We start from the raw sequence: 19408 nt of genomic DNA on the forward strand, positions 1-19408 counted from the left end.
ATAGTTCTGGGGCCACATGTGCAGATCATGAATCCAGACTTTGGGAACCGGGGGAAAGTCTGCTAGATAATGTAATAAATATTTAGGCTGATATTTGAAGAAGGATTTATTTTTATTTATTTATTTTTAAAAAGATTTTATTTATTTATTTGACAGAGATCACAAGTAGGCAGAGAGGCAGGCAGAGAGAGAGAGGGAAGCAGGCTCCCCCCCGAGCAGAGAGAGCCCGACGCGGGGCTCGATCCCAGGACCCTGAGATCATGACCTGAGCTGAAGGCAGAGGCTCAACCCACTGAGCCACCCAGGTGCCCCTTGAAGAAGGATTTAATAAGGCAATCAGACATATGAATTAAATCGATAACCATTTGGAGAGCCCCAGAGCTCATAGGCTTTTTTTTTACTGAGAAGCTGCATTATAGTGTAGCATTTTTAGAAACAGATTCCATCATTGGGATAGTTCGGGTTTTTTTTTTTTTCTCCCTCTCTCTCAGTTACCTAGATTATAGACTCTTCAAAAAAATTTTTTCACTGCTAAAAAACATTCTTCGAAGAGCTAGAACACTCATTTTTATCTCTTTAGCAAATTCCACCTTGAATGTAAACTCAAACTGATGGAGAATTTATTTTCTGCTTTCTGGGTTTTGCCATTTTAACTGAAGGCTCCCAAAACTGGTGTGTTCATCCAGCCTTTCAGTCTCTTCATGAGGGATTCTCATACGAAGTCTACACCCTCACAGAGAGGAAGTGAGCGTGCTAAATGGAAAGCTGATTAAGCTATTGGGATTGCTTTGACCGTGTTCTTTTTTAAAAATCTGGACTCTCTAAGGTTTCATATTCAAAGACTTAATTTTAAAGAAGGGAGGTTTATGCATAAAACATGAATGAGTGCTTGAAACATTTATACTAAGGTTGGGAAGAATTAATTTGAATAATATTTGGCATAAATCTGCTGTTAGGAAGGCAGCAAAATATAGCCCAACAAAAAGAGAGGACTTTAACTCCCTGAAATTTTAGCTGTTTAACCTCAGCATTTTTTAAATTACCGGACTCTTTATTGGTTCTTTACCATATTTCCAAGGTTTTTTTTACTTATCCTCTGTAGTTAAGGACTTAATGATTTGTTTTGGAATATGGAGACAAAACAGAAAATACCTCAGCTTTACATTTGTTTACTTGAAAGAATCATGATTTTATTGGTTTCGTAAAAATAATAAAGGTTTTCTTTGAAAAGTGATGCCAGGGGGCACCTGGGTGGCTCAGTGGATTAAAGCCTCTGCCTTTGGCTCGGGTCGTGATTCCAGGGTTCTGGGATGGAGCCCCGCATCGGGCTCTCTGCTCTGCTTTTTAAAAAAAAAAAAAAAAAAAAAAAAGTGATGCCAGAAAAATAAAAGGAGTAAAAATTATTCAGAATACTATCGCTCAGAAATAACCATCATTAATATTTGCCAAACATCATTCTAGAAATCTGTGGATTTTCTGTAGTAAGAGAATGAGAAGAATTAAAAGGATATAAAATAAAATGGGTGTCATATTCTATGTTACCCTTTAAATAAGTATGAGATTTCATTTTACTTAGGATAAAACCAAAGTGAAACTCAAGTAACCAGTGAACTTGATAAATATTTTCACAAAATAAGGAATTATCAGAAGATTCTTCCAAAGTCAAGAAAAAAATGAGGGAAAACTTGGAAATTGTAATCATTGAAAATACATAGTTTTTAGCTGTTAATAGCATCTTCTACTTCTAAGCCCTTGGTAGGAACACTTATCTCCCCAAGCCCCTGCCCTCTGTTAATGATAAACATTAACTTTTCCGTTCTGCTCGGGCCTCAGTCTCGTTCTGTAGCCTAACTGTAGCTCCTCGACTCCTCTTTGTTCTCATTTGCTTTGAGTTGGGTGAATGTCTTTGCCAACTCCCGTCTTGAGTTGTGGCATGCTTGAGATTATTCAGTTGAGAAAGTTGAGGGAAAGTCACATCTTGAGCCACATGGGGACTCAGACATGGCTCCTCTGTCCTTGACTGGGGACTCAGATGGACCTGGGGTTCTTCCTGATTCGTCCTCTAACTGAACCAACCATCTGACAGGCGCAACTGACGTTTAGAAATTTCAGGAGCTACAAGTGACTCCTGGTCACGGCCTCCTCCCTTTCTCTAACCTTCTCCTCCTCACCCACCCCTCGGCAGAACGCTCCTTAAATCGCCACACTTTCCACATGTAAACCAACTTTTCACAAACGAGATGCACCAAGGCACTTCCACTGGCCAGCACGTAGCTCATGAGGTTGCTTCCAGAGTGCTTGAGCTCCTAAAACAGACAACTGGAAACCTAGTGTGTGGCTTACTTGACTTTTTTGGTTATTAGTTTGTAAGGACTTTTTCAAGCTGACAGTTTTTTGTGTTTTTTTTTTCTTTTTTTAGGATTTTATTTATTTGAGAGACAGAGTGAGCAAGGGCAGAGGCAGAAGGGAGAAGCAAACTCCCTGCTGAACAAGGAGCCTGATGTAAGGCTGATCACAGGATTGTAACCTGAGCTGAAGGCTTAACCCACTGAGCCACCCGGGTGCCCCATAAGCTGACAATTTTGACTATAAAAACAAAAATCAAGGGGCACCTGGGTGGCTCAGTGGGTTAAGCCTCTGCCTTTGGCTCAGGTCATGATCCCAGGATCCTGGGATCAAGCCCCACATGAGGCTCTCTGCTCAGCAGGGAGCCTGCTTCCCTTCCTCTCTTTCTGCCTGCCTCTCTGCTTACTTGTGATCTCTGTCTGTCAAATAAATAAGATCTTAACAAAAAAAAAAAAATCAAGGTAGTAGAAGAAGATAGAAATAAGTAGGAAAAGAGTGAAGTCAATTGAATATATTTCCACTCTGAAATTGATGGCTATCTGTGAAAATGTAATTTACATCTTCCAAATCTCCTGAGTCCCGATTTCAAGTATTCCATGTTCATTAGGATAACAGATTCACAAAATGTGGTTTCTTTCCTTGCCGGTGGGGGGACTAGAGGGAGAAATGACCGTTCGAGGATTGCTCATCCATTGCACCGCAGTGAGTTCATATGGTTGGAGTTGTAACTGGAAACTCCTGTCCTGCTCACTGCCTCCATGAGTGCTTCTAGAGCCAGCCCCTAATCACCACGGCCCCACATTTCCCAGGGACTAACCCTCAGCAGCAGCTGATCCTAGGTAAGAGGCCAGCATTCCTTTCTCAGAAGCAGATTCCTTGAACCCAGGGTTATAGAGACACGTTGATCGAGTCTAGTCAAATCTTTCTGTAATGAGGCTGATGTGTGGATGACTTTTTTTTTTATAATAACAAAATAGTCCTCACAATTGGGAATTATAAAACGAGATCTCCTGTAGGTCTCTAGTTTCCCAGTCACTGGTGCTACATAAGATAATCGTAGGTGGATATGACCATTTTTATTTTCAGTCCTGCTTTTTAACAGTGTACTTCAGAAACCTATCTAGCAAAATGGTAATGACACAAAGGTTTTTCATTTCTTCTGTAAGTAAAAAGTGAGCCAATTTAAAGAAAATATAAACGAAGCAATAGTATAGAAGATACAGCAAAACAAAACAAAACAAACAAAAAAAACCTATGAGGATGATGTGTGAGTGACTCTAGTTTCGGTAACACAAGAATGTGGCCATCAGAAATAGGCAGATACGTCAAACGTTGCACAAGTGTGCGTGAGGGGAGTTTGGAAATAGGGGGATATTAAAGTCTGAAATCTATTTAAGTTATGCTTGTTACAAACCTGAATTCTTCCCTATTAAAATCTACATTTGTCTACCGTGTCTGATGCAGGGGTTGTCACCCTGCTGTTGGCCGAGACACACACCACAGCGTGTGTCCGCACCGCCCTCCGCAATGCCGCCTCTGCCCTTCCACTCCAGCAAGTGTTTTGGAAGGGAAACAAATTGGAAATGTAATAAGCGTAGCCTTTCTCCCACCTAATTCATTTTGTAAAAAGTAATTCTTTGCAGATGGGTACGTTTTTTAAAAAAATAATAACTTTAAAAAAAATTTTTTTGCTAACAGTTTTCAGTGCCCCGGTGACTAACTGCCACTTGCCAGAGCCACCACGTGGTATCACAGCTGGATTTGGTTTCAAATACCAAACTGTAGTAGAATACCTCATTGGGGAATTTGGGCTTTAGGGACTGTTTTCCTCTGACCTAATAATATCCCATTTTGTCTTTAACACATACAGACTGTGGGGCGGGAGCTGCTACTCCATTTAATTGAACATCTTGTAACCAATGACGGAAAAGACTTGGAAATCACAAATTTAATTAACAGCACCCGGATACACTTCATGCCTTCCATGAACCCAGATGGCTTTGAAGCGGTCATAAAGCCCGACTGTTTTTACAGTAATGGAAGGTAATGATGCGCTGGTCTATTTAGAATAAGGCCCCCACCAGACAGCACCCCGTGGCCTCGTTAGTGAACCAGCTTGGCCTGGGTCATGTCATTGCCATGCTGAAAACACTTCAGGCTGCCACTGCTTTGAAGATGAAAAGTAAAATCCCAAAGAAGACGCTGTACTCCTGTGCCCACCCTGCTGCTCGCCCTTGCTCACCACTCCCCAGCCGCTTGGAGTCTCCTTCATCTCCTGGACCGACCTGGTTCTTTCTCATCTCAGGCGCTAGGCAGACCTCATTTCCCACTCCTCACCCCTCTCACTGCTAAACAGTGTTTCCTCAAAGACTCCTGCCCTGACCTGTCCTATATTAGGCCTTTGGTTCATAGCACCTGCCACTTCACCCTTGTAGCACAAATTTTAAGGTCTGATTTCTTGTTCAATGTCTCTCTCCACACGAATCTGTAAGCTACCTGGGGGCAGGAATTCTGTCGCTCATGTTGCTCACTGTGAAATCTCCAGTGCCTAGCTAGACCCTCAGTAATAAACCAGTAAGAAAATTACTGGTTTTTAAGCCAGTACAAGAACTAACCGAAAAAGGAGGAGGGAATCAGGGCGCCTGGCTGGCTCATTCGGTTAAGTGTCTGACTCGATTTTGGCTCAGGTCATGATCTCTGGGTCGTGAGATCGAGCTCCACGAGCTCTCTGTTGGGCTCTGTGCTCAGTGGGGAGTCTGCTTCTCTCTCTCTCTGTCCCTCCCCCTGTTTATGCTCTCTCTCTAAAATAAATAAATAAGTCTTTAAAAAAAGAACAGGGAGTCTTACAATATTTCTGATTTAAACAGTTTATTTTGTTGCAATCTGCCTCAGGAAGTTTAGAATTTCTCAAATGTCTAGTATACATTTATATTTGTCCAAACATTTGTTTGCTTTTATAAAAAATATAAAATCTCACCACTTGATTCCCTTCAACTTTAGGTTTTTCTAGTCTATTTAAACATGGCTAGTCCATTTTCCAGAAATACATTTGTATAAAATAGCATGTTTCTGTTATCAGTTGCCATGCAACAAAACATCCCTAAATTGAGGGATTTAAATCCTTTTATTTACTCTCAATTCTGTAAGTTAGGAATTTGGACAAGCCAGAGCAAGGCTGGCCAATCTCTGTACCATCCTGTCTGGAGCCTCAGCTGGGTCCTGGCACATGGCTGGAGTCTAAATTCTAGCTGTCACCTGGGTTCCTCATTTCCCCAGGCAGACTCTCCACAGGGCTAGCCCAGAGGCTCAGGCTTCCCAAAGAGAGTGTTCCAAGAGCTCCAAAATGCAAACACTCATCACAGCCCGGCTTACCGCACAGCAGCTACTATCCCACTGGCGAGAGCAGGTCACACGGAGGGGCTGCAGAGTGCGTGAATGCCAAGTGTGGCCCACCCGAGGCTCCTGGGACAATGTCCACGTTCCCTGTGTTCACATCTGGAAGAACACCTGGGGCCCAAACCAAAGGGATACGCGCGGCACGAATCCACTCCCTCATATACCATCAGCAAACCCTAAAATATTCTTTCTTTTAAAGGGAAAATACTAACTTCTATGACCTGAATAGAAATTTCCCGGATGCTTTTGAATTTAACAATGTATCAAGGCAGCCTGAAACTGTGGCCGTCATGGAGTGGCTGAAGACAGAGACGTTTGTCCTCTCTGCAAACCTCCACGGCGGTGCCCTGGTGGCCAGCTATCCGTTTGACAATGGTGTTCCAGGTGAGCAAACAATGGCCAGCCTGGCCTCCTGAGTTCCAAGTGGGGCTGCAAAGCCGACCTCTGGAGGGGAGGAGTGTGCCTTCTTGTCTTCGCTGCCATGGGTGGCGTTTGCTCACCTCTGAGCCACCCGTCCTACTGTTTATAAGCTGCAGGTGGGCAGTGTGGCTGACCTGACGACCCACAGGGTTACTGGAGGGTCATCGGGAAGATAGTAAAATTGGGTTAGAATACCCCACATAGGCAAAAGGCCTGAAACAAAATAAAACCAGAACGTACCCTTCTTTGCTAATCCAGGAGCAGTCATTTGACTCCTTTTAAAACTCTGGGATGAGGACTTAAAATGAGAGCAGTGCCTTTATTTAACCCCTACAGTATGCAAGGAGAGTTCACCAGCCTTGAGAAATTAGCGAGAGTGACTGAGAGGATATCTAACTTGGAAGCTGATATAGGAGGAGTTGGAATACGCATCTGGTTTATTTTGTGTGGTACCACTCTGTGTTCGTTACAAACGAGGAGCACTCATGGAAGTGGGTGGAGGTCCCTCGGGGAAAGCAGGGTTTCTGCAGGTGAAGCGATGGCATGTTTGCTGACACAGCGCCCCATGCGCTTCCAAGTGCTCGTACTCTGACACCAACAGAAAGGTCTTGCTTTGTCTTTCACATACAGCGACAGGGACATCACACTCCCGTAGCTTAACCCCTGACGACGATGTTTTCCAGTACCTTGCACATACCTACGCTTCTAGAAATCCCACCATGAAGAAAGGAGACCAGTGTAAAAACAAAATGAACTTTCCTAATGGAATCACAAATGGCTACTCTTGGTATCCACTCAAAGGTAAGTTTCTCTTCCCTTCTAGCATTCTCCTTCTTGCCTTCCTCCAGAGATGCCAGCTGGCTTTTGTTGACCCGCAGTTGTCAAAGTTTGTTGCGCATGATGCTATCCCTTATGTCATGTCTCTGTCAGCTAATGTCCCAGAAGCAGGGGGATGGGGAGGGGAGCTGACTGCCCGAGAGTGGCTCAGATACTTGCTCAGCGTTTACCTACATAAGCTGGGAACTACGCCAGGAAGGCTGCCAGGATGCAGCCCCTACCCTCAGGCTTAATAGGAAAGAGCAACGTGCAACTAAGTAATTGTGGTGGCATTGTAATTAGAATAAAAAGGAGAGATTTAGAAAAGGTACAGTGTGCCACAGAGGTGGAAGGCCAGGATACAATCGGGAGTAGAGAAGACCCTAGAGAAGTGTAATGCTATGTCACATCAACCAGGGGCAGCTGCTAATCCAGCTACGATGGCCATGTGCCCGTGGGATCCAAATATTGCCAGGCCATCCGGTTTGTAAAATAAGCTGAACTTGTACATGAGGTATCATGATTTTTAAAGCCACTTTGCAAACTGAACAAAAATGCTTCTCCAGCTGGATACGAGGTGAGTTGAGGGGGCTCCAGTTTTCTGCCTGGCCCATGAGGGAGGGAGTAAGGAGACTGCCGTATAGGGATCACGGGATGAACATTCACAAGAATGTTCTTGTGAAAAGAATCGTGTAAGCGAGCCCAGGGGTGTAGGAGAACTGGGGCTAGTTGGGGGCCTGGGAGAGGGCAGGCGGGGACCAGGTCTCGTGGCTATGGCCGCAGTGGAAGTTGCCCCCTTAGAGACTGGGTCAGCGGACCCTGTCCAAAGCACACTATGGGCTAGCGTCCCGGCACACAGACCCCTTTCCCGGTGTCACTGTGGAGGCGCTGGCGATGCTGTTCCGTTGCCCAAGCTTTCATGTCTCTGCCAGCCTTCCACCAGGCAATGTAAGTTAGCAGAGACCTCCGTGTAAACAGTGGGGCCAGTGAGACCCCACAGCAGCCCATGCTTCTCCCTGCTGTCCCCGACATGGCTCCCGCCACAGGCCTGGTCCCTGCTCCTCACTCTTCACAGGCGGCAGAGGGCTCCCTCCCACCCGGGGGCAGAGTCGTCCCTTGGGGGCATTCTGTAACCCTTGGGGCAGCTCCAGAGGTGTGGGAAATGAGCCAGGAATCTAACGTTGCTGTCGGGAACTGTTTCCAAGTGGACCTGGGTGGACATGGTGTATCCGGAGAAGAAAAGCAGGCAGAGCCAGCCACTGTGAGGAGCTTAGAGCATTCCGGCTCAGTCTGGAGGTTTTGTGCCCCAGGCCTGACCCCCTTTATCCAGAGCCGTGCATACTCCATGCTTTGCAGCCCCACCCCTGCGCGCTTTGGACACCTGTTCTGCCGTTTACGTTCTTTCTACCTGAGAAGCATCCAACCAAGGACTTCGGTTTTCTTTCTTTCTTTTCTCTCTTATTTCTTGGTGAAAACAAGGTCAGAAATACAAAACTTAGAAGGTAAGTAAATACAAAGGACAGAGGAATTCTTCCTGCTAGAATCTAGACCGACATAGATATTACTTAATATAAAATTTTGATATATTTTAACTATTTTCTTAACGTGAAGTTTTTTTCCCCAACTCACTACTTCCTGATGGAATTGAGAATACATATTTTATTAGGCAGATAATCAAGTTTAACAAGTTAAAATCTGGCAGAAAGTAACTTCCTTCAAAGTTACCGTACTTCATCAAATCCAACCAAGATGCCATGGATTATAAAATACACTGTACCACCAAGGAAGGAAAGAAAATGTTTCTGGACAATCTAATGACAAGGGTGTTTTTCAGTCATCAAGTTTAAGATCGGTAATTCAGATTTTAAAATATGAAAAGTTTTGCATCTGGGAAATATGAAATAAGATTATAACCTTCTCAAAATAGGGTCTCCAGAGGTGAGAACTGGGAGGGGGGCATGGGTCTCTTCTCTCCTGAGAGCCGGCCGGGCCCCCTTCCTTTTATCCCCGAAGCAGCTCCGTTTCATGGGCAGGAGTACAGGGCCTTGAGCATGATGGCCTGTGCTGGGCTTGACATTCACTGGCATGTCACTTACCCTCAGGGACTGTCTCCTTGTCTGTAAGACATGGGGAGTCACTGCCATGACAAACTCTTCAAATGGTACCCAGTCCTAGTGAACGCTCACGAAATGTTAGCCATTGTTCTCCAGATGAGTGTACTTAGCTTACATAGTGTATTTATGAATGGTTTGTGAATAATTTCTAAAAAGTATCATTCTATGTGTGTTTTAGAATGTAATTTATGAAGAAATGTATGCTGATGAATCCTTTTTGTATTGTGTGATCGACAAAAAAGGACTGACCCTCCCCCTCCCCCTCTGTGGGTACATGGTTGAACTTGGGTCCACTCTGATCCAGTTACCCATATGGGAGTATTTAGGATTGCCTGTTCGTGCCTGGCTAATAAAATGTCAAGTCCTGTGTTTACATGCGAATATGTCAGATTCATCTTTTCCTGTTTACATGTACTTTCCGGGGAACTGTCTGATTCACTTGTCCCCAAGGTACAGGATACTTGACTGCATTGCAATTTTAGACCTCAAAAAATTAAATATGTTTGTGTTTAGGTGGAATGCAAGATTACAACTACATCTGGGCCCAGTGTTTTGAAATTACGTTGGAGCTGTCATGCTGTAAATATCCTCATGAGGAGAAGCTTCCATTCTTCTGGAATAAAAACAAAGCCTCACTGATTGAATATATAAAACAGGTGCACCTAGGTTTGTAAGATTTTTTTTTTTTTTATTAATTCCTGTTAACACAAGACATAGCATCTGGCAAAACCTTTGGGTTGAGGAAATGCAAGCCCCTATTTGTTTTCCTGGTATAGCCTCATCTGAGTGCCAGAACTAATGATTAAGAATTTTCTCTGCATGAATATCTGTAGCGCGTGAGAAATGCAATGCCCATCAGTTCATAGAAGAGAAAGCATGATGTGTGGCTTTTAATATGGGGGTGAAAAATCCAGAGTACTTAAAATTTTTTCTCACAAAAGATCGAGGAAAATAGGTTATTACTCTGTTGTGTCATCACCCATCTAGAAAATGCCCAGTTTGCCTGTCACTTGTCACATAGTATCACAGATCCGGAGAACACTAGACATGCCATTTTGCCTTTTTCTAGTACCGAGGTGCTGACTTCGCACCATTAGCTTCAAAGCGCTCATACCCTGCAACTGCCAAATGACCCACCTGGTGCTGGCAGTCTTCCCAGCCTGGTCCTTTGACAGCTGTCTAGCTTTTATCATAGGGAGACAGACCAACCGGGGCAAGAGTGGTAGTTCTCAACCCTGTACAACAGACTCCCTGGAGGGTTTGTGAAAACCCAGATTGCCGGGCCCAGCCCTGGAGTTTGATTTAGTGCGTCTTGAATGGCGCATCTTTCCCAAGGACATGCTGGTGCTGTGGGTCCAGGGACCATGTTTTGGAAACCACTCACCAGAGAAACACAGTGCTTGTGATGGTGGTAGAGTCATAAGGTTTGAGCTTCTTTTTTTTTTTTTTTTTTTAAATTTATTTATTTATTTGACAGACAGAGATCACAAATAGGCAGAGAGGCAGGCAGAGAGAGAGGAGGAAGCAGGCTCACCGATGAGCAGAGAGCCCGATGCGGGGCTCGATCCCAGGACCCTGGGATCATGACCTGAGCCGAAGGCATAGGCTTTAACCCGCTGAGCCACCCAGGCGCCCCTAGGTTTGAGCTTCTTTAGCCAGGCTGCATCTCTGCATGGCCAGGGTGCAAGTTCTTTTATTCCGTTCAGAATGGCTTCAGAAATTGGCATAGTAGTTAGGCTACTATGCAGGGCTAAAGTGGGTGTGGGTTTGTGTCTAGGAGGGTTGCATAACCACACAACTCCTAGAACTGTCTGCATGCTTCACTGCAAAGCTTTCTACCTGCTGGAGAGATGGAGGGAAGAGTCAGAAGCACACGGGGTCCAGGGCTGAGTGCAAGGATAATTAAGAACGTCCCTTGGCCCATACATGCCCCACCCTCCTTTTATCACCTCTCTCCCCAACCTCCAGCACCCCCACAGCACAGGCACACAAAGATTATTGGTGAATTCAGAGGGGTGAGACATGTATGAAGTAGGCTGATACCCTGTGATAAGGGATGTTAAAAAGTAATTTTTCATCAACATCCTCTTAGTATTTATTAAGATTATTGGGTCCTCTCTTGATCAGTATTCTGGTATTTTGCTACTAGATTTTCATCATGAGCACATAGTAATTTAGCCTTTCTATTGTATTTCCTTATTTGGTGTTCCTCTGCCTATTCTAAAATTTCTCCTTTATCAACATCAACGTGGGAGTGCAGCTGAACAAAAAATATGCTCCACATAACCACACTAGTCTTTCTGGAATTTCAGTCTAGCTGTAAGGGTTATTTTCCAAGCACTGAATTAAGGTGGGCTCTGAAGTATTGTGCTGACATAATAATGTCAGTGAAGGAGCTTTGTAAACGGTGAAGTAACATGCACATTGTAGCATGACTGTCATTAATTTGGAGGGCTTACAAGTCCATTTACACGAGGTTTTATAAAGAATATTTATCTGCCTGTCCCTGTAACCAAGTATGTACGACCTACTTAAAAATATATAAGCACATCAACCCTGCCCCCTTGTGGTTTAAGATGGAAGGAATGAAGAGTCAAGAATTTAGGAAAGTAAAAGGCAGCTTGGGGTCAACCAGGAGTTTACTTACTGTTCGAGGCAAAGATTATGTTGCTATCAAAACTTTAACATTTTAAACTTTTCTGAAGGAAACTAATATGCTTCATGTTTTTCTGCTCCAGTAAATAATTGGTCTAGGGGTAGTTCAGGGTCATTTTTCCCTTGTGGCTTCTTCTCATGTCATTAAGATGATGTGTCTGTCACTGAGTTAACACAGTGGAAGGTGAACTGTTAAAACATTTAAAATGATCTTTTATTAGTTGTACTCCTGAAATTTGAGGTGCGGGGTATGGTGTCAGGTTCAGTACGGGCTCTGGAGAGTAGTGTGGATTTACAGCCAGGCTCTGGGAGCTTAAGGTTATTTAATAATCCAAAGCCTTAGTTTCCTCATCTGTGAAAGTGTGATATTGCCTACATCATAGAATTAATGTGAGGATTCAATGAGAACATGCATGTTAAGCATTTGCCATACAGCCTAAAATACACTAACGATAAATGTTCACTCCTGTTATTAGTAATAAGACACCATTAGTCAATTCCATGATTCCAAGCAATCTTGTGATTATAATTGTTTCCCATCTAGTTTGACCATGAGACAAAACTAATGAGTCCCATATAGGTAAGTATCTTATTTTAAGTTACTACACTGCCATTTTTTTTAAAAAGTAATCTCTACAGCCAATGTGGGCCTCAAATTCATGATCCCAAGATTAAGAATCACATACTCCACTGACTGAGCCAGCCAGGCACCACCACCTCCCCAACTTGTTGTAAATACACCGGCAGTTTTTAATTTAGAATTTAGCGGAATCTACCAAGGGCAATGTTGTTGTAGTTTGGTGACTGAGTAAGCAACTTGGAAAGGATAGGCATGGATTTAGGTTTTTAGCACAGGTACTATAAATGGAATATTTGACAACAAACAAATTTAGCCTATAAATCTGATTGTTAGCTTGGCTGTATTTTAAGTTACCTCAGAAATAAGTTTACCAAGTTCTGGTTCAAGATGGCAATGTAGGAGGATCCTGAATTTATCTCCTCCCACAGACACACGGACTCCATAGCTATATATGGGACAGTTCCTTCTGAAAGAAACCCAGAAACTACCTGAGCCATTCCTACAGGCTGGGCGAATGAGAATAAATTTATATTGCAATGGGTAGGAGAGGCTGAGACACAGTCCTGCCATATGCCCCATCCCTGCTGCAGCAACCATGTGGAAGGAGCTCACAACTCCAAGCAGCAAAAGGTTTGAACCCCTTTGTGCCAGATTTTAAAAGCCACACGCAAACAATCCCTGAAAACACCTAGCTTTGAAAGTCACAGGGCTTGCATCCACAAGACCCTCAAGGCTATAGCAAACTGGGAAATAGTTCTTAAAGGGGCCACAAAGGTGCACCTGGCTGCCTGCCAGAGCCCATTGCAGAGCCAGCCAACTGAAAGATGCCCAGGGGTTTTCTGTGGAAAAGGCCTGTTTGCTGGTCTTAAAGCTTTGACCTGAGGGGCAGGCATCCAATTTAACACACCTCTAGGGGTCTACTGAGATACTCGCCAAAGATGGAGGCCAGCAAACACCGTGTTTGCACTCTCCCTCCATCCAGGTCACCAGTCACTCCCAAAAGGAAGTCTGTGCATGAATCTGGTGCCCCAGTTTTTGGGGTTACCACCCAGGGGATATCTCTTAGTAGCTCTGGTAGCCAGTGTTCATGTGTTCAGTGTTTGTGTTCATGGCTCCAACAGGACACTAGCAAACAGTTCTTGACTGGCTCTCACCCCAGGGCTTGGTGTAAAGGGAACCGGAGGCACATCCATCCCTGTCTTCCCCTGAAAGAGGTTCATCTGCATACTTAAAAATTTCTGTCTGAGGGTCTGGTGTACAGTGGGCCTGACTCTAGGTACTGATAGGTCTGGGCACAACCTCAACTACTGGGAACTACTAAGCATAAAGACAATCACAAAGGTTTGAGAAACAACTAAGAACTAGCACAGAGTTGAATGAGGAGGTTCATCTACAAAAGACCACTCCTCCAGGACTGGAAGACCATATTCCAAACAAAAAAACAAGATAAAGCCTCAAAAAAGACCTTACTGAAATGGTGATAAGTGACTTACCTGATAAAGAGTTCCAATAGAGATCCCTGGGTGGCTCAGCTGGTTAAGCTGCTGCCTTCAGCTCGGGTCATGATCCAGGATCCTGGGATCGAGTCCCATATCAGGCTCCCTGCTCAGCAGGGAGCCTGCTTCTCCCTCTGCCCCTGTTCATGTGCATGCACTCTTTTCTCTCTCTCCTTCTCTGTCAAATAAATAAATAAAATCTTTTAAAAAAAAAGTTCCAATAAGGACCATAAATATGCTCACTGAACTCAGAATAGTGCATGAATGAAATGAGAATTTCAACAAAGAGGTACTATAAGACACCACCAAATAGAAGTCACACAGGTGAAGAGTACAACAGATTCAACACCAGAATAGATGAAGAAAAATCAGTGAACTTGAAGACAGGGCAATGGAACTAATCCAGTCAGAGTAGCAAAAAGAAAAGAAGAAAATAGAGTAGAGATAGCTTAAGGGACTTATGAGAGAACATTAAGCATACCAACATCTGCATTACAGGGGTCCCAGAAAGAGAAGAGCGAGAGAAAGGGACAGAAAACTTATATGAATGGCTGAAGAGTTCCCTAACCTGGGGAAGGAAACAGACCTCCAGATCCAGGATGGCCAGAGAGTTCCCAATAAGATGAACTCAGACCCACACCAAGACACGTTATAATCAAAGCATCAGACGTTAAAGCTAGAAAATCTGAAAAGTGGCAAGAGAAAAACAACTTGTTACATACAAGGGAATCCCCATAATATTATCAAAGTTTTTTTTTTTTTTCCCTCAGCAGAAGCTTTGCAAGCCAGAATGGAGTGTCACAATATATTCAAAATACTAAAAGAAAATAATTGCCAACCAAGAATATCTGGCAAAGCTGTCCTTCAGAATTGAAGGAGAGAGAAGATTTTCTAGACAAGCAAAAGTTAAGGAGTTCATCACCGCTAGACCAGGCTTACAAGAAAGGTTAAGGGAACTTCCTTAGGGCTGAAATGAAAGGGTACTAATTAGTAACACAAAAACTCACTGGTAAAGGTAAATCTTTAATAAAATTCAGAACAATCTAATGTTGTAAAGGTAGTGGCTATTATGAAGGTTAAAAAGACAAAGTAGCAAAAATAACTATAATAGTTTGTTAATGGATATACAAGGTAATGAGATGTAAAATGTAGGCAGGAGGGAGTAAACATACAAAGGTTTAGAATGCAATCATGTTATTATCAACTTAAAATAGACTGTTACAGTTTTACGTAAGTGTCAAAGGTAACCAAAGCTAAAACCTGTATGTAAAAAAAGATCAAGGAATCTAAGCATACCACTACAGAAAACCAACAGATTGCAAAGGAAGAGAACAAGAGCAAAGGAATTACAAAACAACCAGAAAACAATGATCAAAATGGTAATAAGTACATAATTATCAGTAATTGCTTTAAGGACCAAATTCTCCAATCAAGGGGTGCCTGGGTGGCTCAGTGGGTTGGGTCTCTGCCTTAGGTTCAGATCATGATCTCAGGGTTCTCAGGGTTTGGGGATTGAGCCCCACATCGGGCTCTCTGCTCAGTGGGGAGCCTGTTTCCCCCTCTCTCTCTGCCAGCCTCTCTACCCTGCCTGCTTGTGATTTCTCTGTCAAATAAAAAAATTTTTTAAAAAATTCTCCAATCAAAAGAATGACTGGATAGATTAAAAAAAATAAAAAACCATAAGACCCATCTATATATGTTGCCTATAGGAGACTCACCTCAGATATAAGGACACAACAGACTCAAAGTGAAGGGGTGGAAAAGATACTCCATACAAATGGAAACCAAAAGAAAGCTGGGATAGCTATACTTACATCAGACAAAACAGACTTTAAGAAACCAGTAAGAAACAAGGTTATTATAGAATTATAAAGGAGTCAATCCAACAAAATGATATAACATAGGAGTACTTAACTATATAAAGCAAACATTAACAGACCTAAAGGATAAAATAGACAGCAATATAGTAACAGCAAGGGCTTTAATATCCCACTTTTCATCAATGGATAGGTCATCCAGACAGAAAATGATACTTAACATATACAGAGCATTCCATCCAACAGCAGCAGAATACACATTTTCTTTAAGTGCACATGGAACATTCTCTAGAATAAATCATATGTCATGCCACAAAATAAGTCTTAATTTACAAAGACTGGGGTACCTGGGTGGCTCAGTTGGTTAAGCATCTGCCTTTGGCTCAGGTCATGATCCCAGGGTCCTGGGATCGAGCCCCACATCAGGCTCCCTGCTCAGTGGGGAGCACTTTTCCCTCTCCCTCTGCCCTTCTCCCTGCTGGTGCCTTCTCTCACTCTTGCTCTCTTTCAAATAAAATCTTTAAAAAAAAAATTTACAAAGACTGAAATCATATCAACTATGTTTTCCAACCCCAGTGGTATAAAATTAGAAATCAATTACTAGAAGAAAACTGGAAAATTCACAAATATTCAGAGATGAAACAGCATGCCACCACACAACTAGGTCAAAAGAGAAATCAAAATCTTGAAATGAATGAAATGAAAATACAACATACCAAAACTTAAGGGATGCAGCAAAAGCGGTTCTAAGAGAGAAGTTCAGAGAGATAAATGCCTGCATTAAGAAACAGATCTCACAGAATTGCTGAATCACTGTATTGTACAGCTGAATCTAATATAACACTGTATGTTAACTATACTGGATTTAAAATTTTTTAAAAATCTCAAACAACCTAACTTTACACCTCAACGAACTAAAAAAAGAAAGAAAAAAAAGCTCAAAGGAGAATGAAGAAACAAAGATCCGAAGAATTAAATGAAATAGAAACTAAAAAGACAATAGAAAAAAATCAATAAAACTAAGAGTTGGTTTTTTGAAAAGATAAACCTTTAGCTTAGACTCACCAAGAAAGACAGCAAGAACTCAAAATCAGAAATGAAAGAGATGTTGCAACTGATACCCCAGAAATGAAAAGGATCATAAAAGACTAAACAATTATATACCCCCAAACTGGACAACCTAGATGATAGTGAAATCCATAGAAGCAAGTGCCTACCAAGACTGAATCAGGAAAAAATAGAAAATTTGAACAGACCCTTTACTAGTAAGGAGATTTTTGGCATGTTTTTGATTACTAATTCAAATAAAAACCCAAGACTAGATGGCTTCATTGGTGAATTCCACCATTTAAAGATGATTTAATACCAGTCCTCAAACTCTTGGGGGGAAAAAAAGGAGAGAGTGCTCTCAAACTCATTTTCCAAGACCAGCATTACCCTGATAGCAAACCCAGTGACACTACAAGAAAATTAGAAGCCAATATCCCTGATGAACATAGATGCAAAAATCCTCCAACAAAGTATTAGCAAACCAACTTCAACAATACATTAAAAAGACCTTGATCAAGTGGAATTTATTCCAGGGATGCAAGGAGGGCTTGACATGTGCAAAGTCAATCAGCATGATATACCACATGAACAAAATGAAAGATAAAAATAATATGAGGGGCATCTGGGTGGCTCAGTGGATTAAGCCCCTGCCTTCGGCTCAGGTCATGATCTCAGGGTCCTGGGATCGAGCCCCGCATCTGCCTCAGCATCCCTGCTGAGCAGAGAGCCTGCTTCCCCGCCTCTCTCTGCCTGACTCTCTGCCTAACTTGTGATCTCTCTGTCAAGTAAATAAATAAAATCTTAAAAAAAAAAAAATCATCCTAATAGATGCAGAAAAAAAAATTTAACAAAATTTAACATCCATTTATAAAAACTAAAAAAAAATATTGAACTATGTTAACTAGATATATTGTGATCATTTCACAAATATACATATATCAAATCATTATGTTGTACATCTGACACTAATGTTTTATGACAATTATATCTCAATTTTTTGGAAAGGTTTGCCTTCTCTTAAATACTTATTATCCAAGCAGCTTAATAAATATTGGGTGTATTTCTCTTAAATAACTACAAGAATATTTTTTCACAGGTCGTAAAATGTAGTGTTAACATTTAATGTTGTTTTTGTCTTGCAGGTGTAAAGGGTCAAGTTTTTGATCAGAATGGAAATCCATTACCGAATGTAATTGTAGAAGTCCAAGACAGAAAACATATCTGCCCTTACAGAACCAACAAATTTGGAGAGTATTATCTTCTTCTCTTGCCTGGGTCCTATGTAATAAATGTAAGTATACAACCCTTACTATAGTTACTAAAGCATTTCAGAAATTGCAGTACTTGCCTAGAAGGAATCTGAAATAAGTCTGGGAAGTCCCAAAAGTAGATACATCAGGACAGAAGGAAAGGACATCATCAGACTTGCATTTGGCAGGGAATGGGAGAGGTGGGAATAATAGGAACATACCAAACAAATCATGTTTTTTCCCAACTGGCAGTATTTTAAATAGAAGCCAAAACCTATTGCGATATGTTCTATGATAAAAGATGGAATGAACCTTATTATTAGTAAGAATAAATAACAATGTAGCCAAAGTACTTCCAAGTTTCATGGAATACCATTTCAATGCCCATTTCGTGAAACATAATTTGTGCTATAAAAAAATGGATTGGGGGGGGCGCCTGGGTGGCTCAGTGGGTTAAAGCTTCTGCCTTCGGCTCAGGTCATGATCCCAGAGTCCTGGGATTGAGCACCGCGTTGGGCTCTCTGCTCATCAGGGAGCCTGCTTCCCCCTACCCCTCTGCCTGCCTCTGCCTACATGTGATCTCTGTCAAATAAATAAATAAAATCTTTAAAAAAAAAAATGGATTGGGACACAAGTTCCCTAAAATTCATTATTAAAAAATTTTGATCCATAAATTTTACCGTTATATAAAACAAGTGACAGACATATTTTGCAGCCCTTTCATAAGCAAATGATGGTGAGTTCTAATCAATGCAAGTAAAGTTCCAGGTTTAGTTCTATGAAGATGTTTGAGTCATTTATTCCTAGAGGGAAGCTGGGACTAGGTTGAGCCCAAATTAGATGTATGTGAATGCACTAAATGAATAAGTACCTGATTTAGTTGGCCAGATTGTGCCTCTTCCTCCTTGATATGACTTTCTCTAAGACTCTCAAGACTCTTCTGCTTTGCCTAGTGGATCTGTTGTGAGCTACAAGCAGTTTTTCTGTACAGAGTGGCTCCTGGGAAGAGGTGGTCATCTACTTGTTAGTAAAAACTGGTTTTGTATTTTGTTATGTCCTAAAGGTGAAATAATGAAAGACATGTTTTGCAGTTCATAAAACTGTAGGATTCAGAGCTTCTCTGTTTCATAGGTTATTCCTACAGAGCCCAGCAGCAGGGCCCAGCAGCTGTTAATCCTAAGAATCTCTCCTAGAACTGGAAAGACCTCAATTCACTGTAAATTTTTGCCTAAAAATGCCTTTTCCTGTTACAGTGACATTTTCATTCCATGAAAAAAAGTGTGTGTGTGTGTGGGGTCCTTATAATGAATCTAAGTTACTTTTATGTAATCCCAAAAATAAGTCACACCTTTATAAAGTTATGTGTTGTTCATTTCCTTTTAGACTAATGTAGTACCTGTTGGCTTTAGCTGCTAGTTCTAGGACAAGGCTGGAAGGCAAGACTTTGGAAGCTGAAATGAATGACTAA

At 42.1% G+C, this 19408-nt stretch overlaps 1 protein-coding gene across 1 annotated transcript in view; it reads left to right on the forward strand.

The window, feature by feature from the left end:
• Positions 1-19408, forward strand: part of CPM (carboxypeptidase M) — a 71689-nt gene that overhangs the window by 49003 nt on the left and 3278 nt on the right. Inside the window, exons 4-8 of the mRNA XM_080811025.1 lie at positions 4217-4389; positions 5942-6126; positions 6793-6963; positions 9606-9758; positions 17833-17981. Coding sequence (XP_080667151.1) covers positions 4217-4389; positions 5942-6126; positions 6793-6963; positions 9606-9758; positions 17833-17981 — 831 coding nt within the window. The remainder of the gene's footprint in view (positions 1-4216; positions 4390-5941; positions 6127-6792; positions 6964-9605; positions 9759-17832; positions 17982-19408) is intronic.

The sequence above is a fragment of the Martes martes genome (assembly GCF_963455335.1).
Source record: "Martes martes genome assembly, chromosome: 8".
NCBI lineage: Eukaryota > Metazoa > Chordata > Mammalia > Carnivora > Mustelidae > Martes > Martes martes.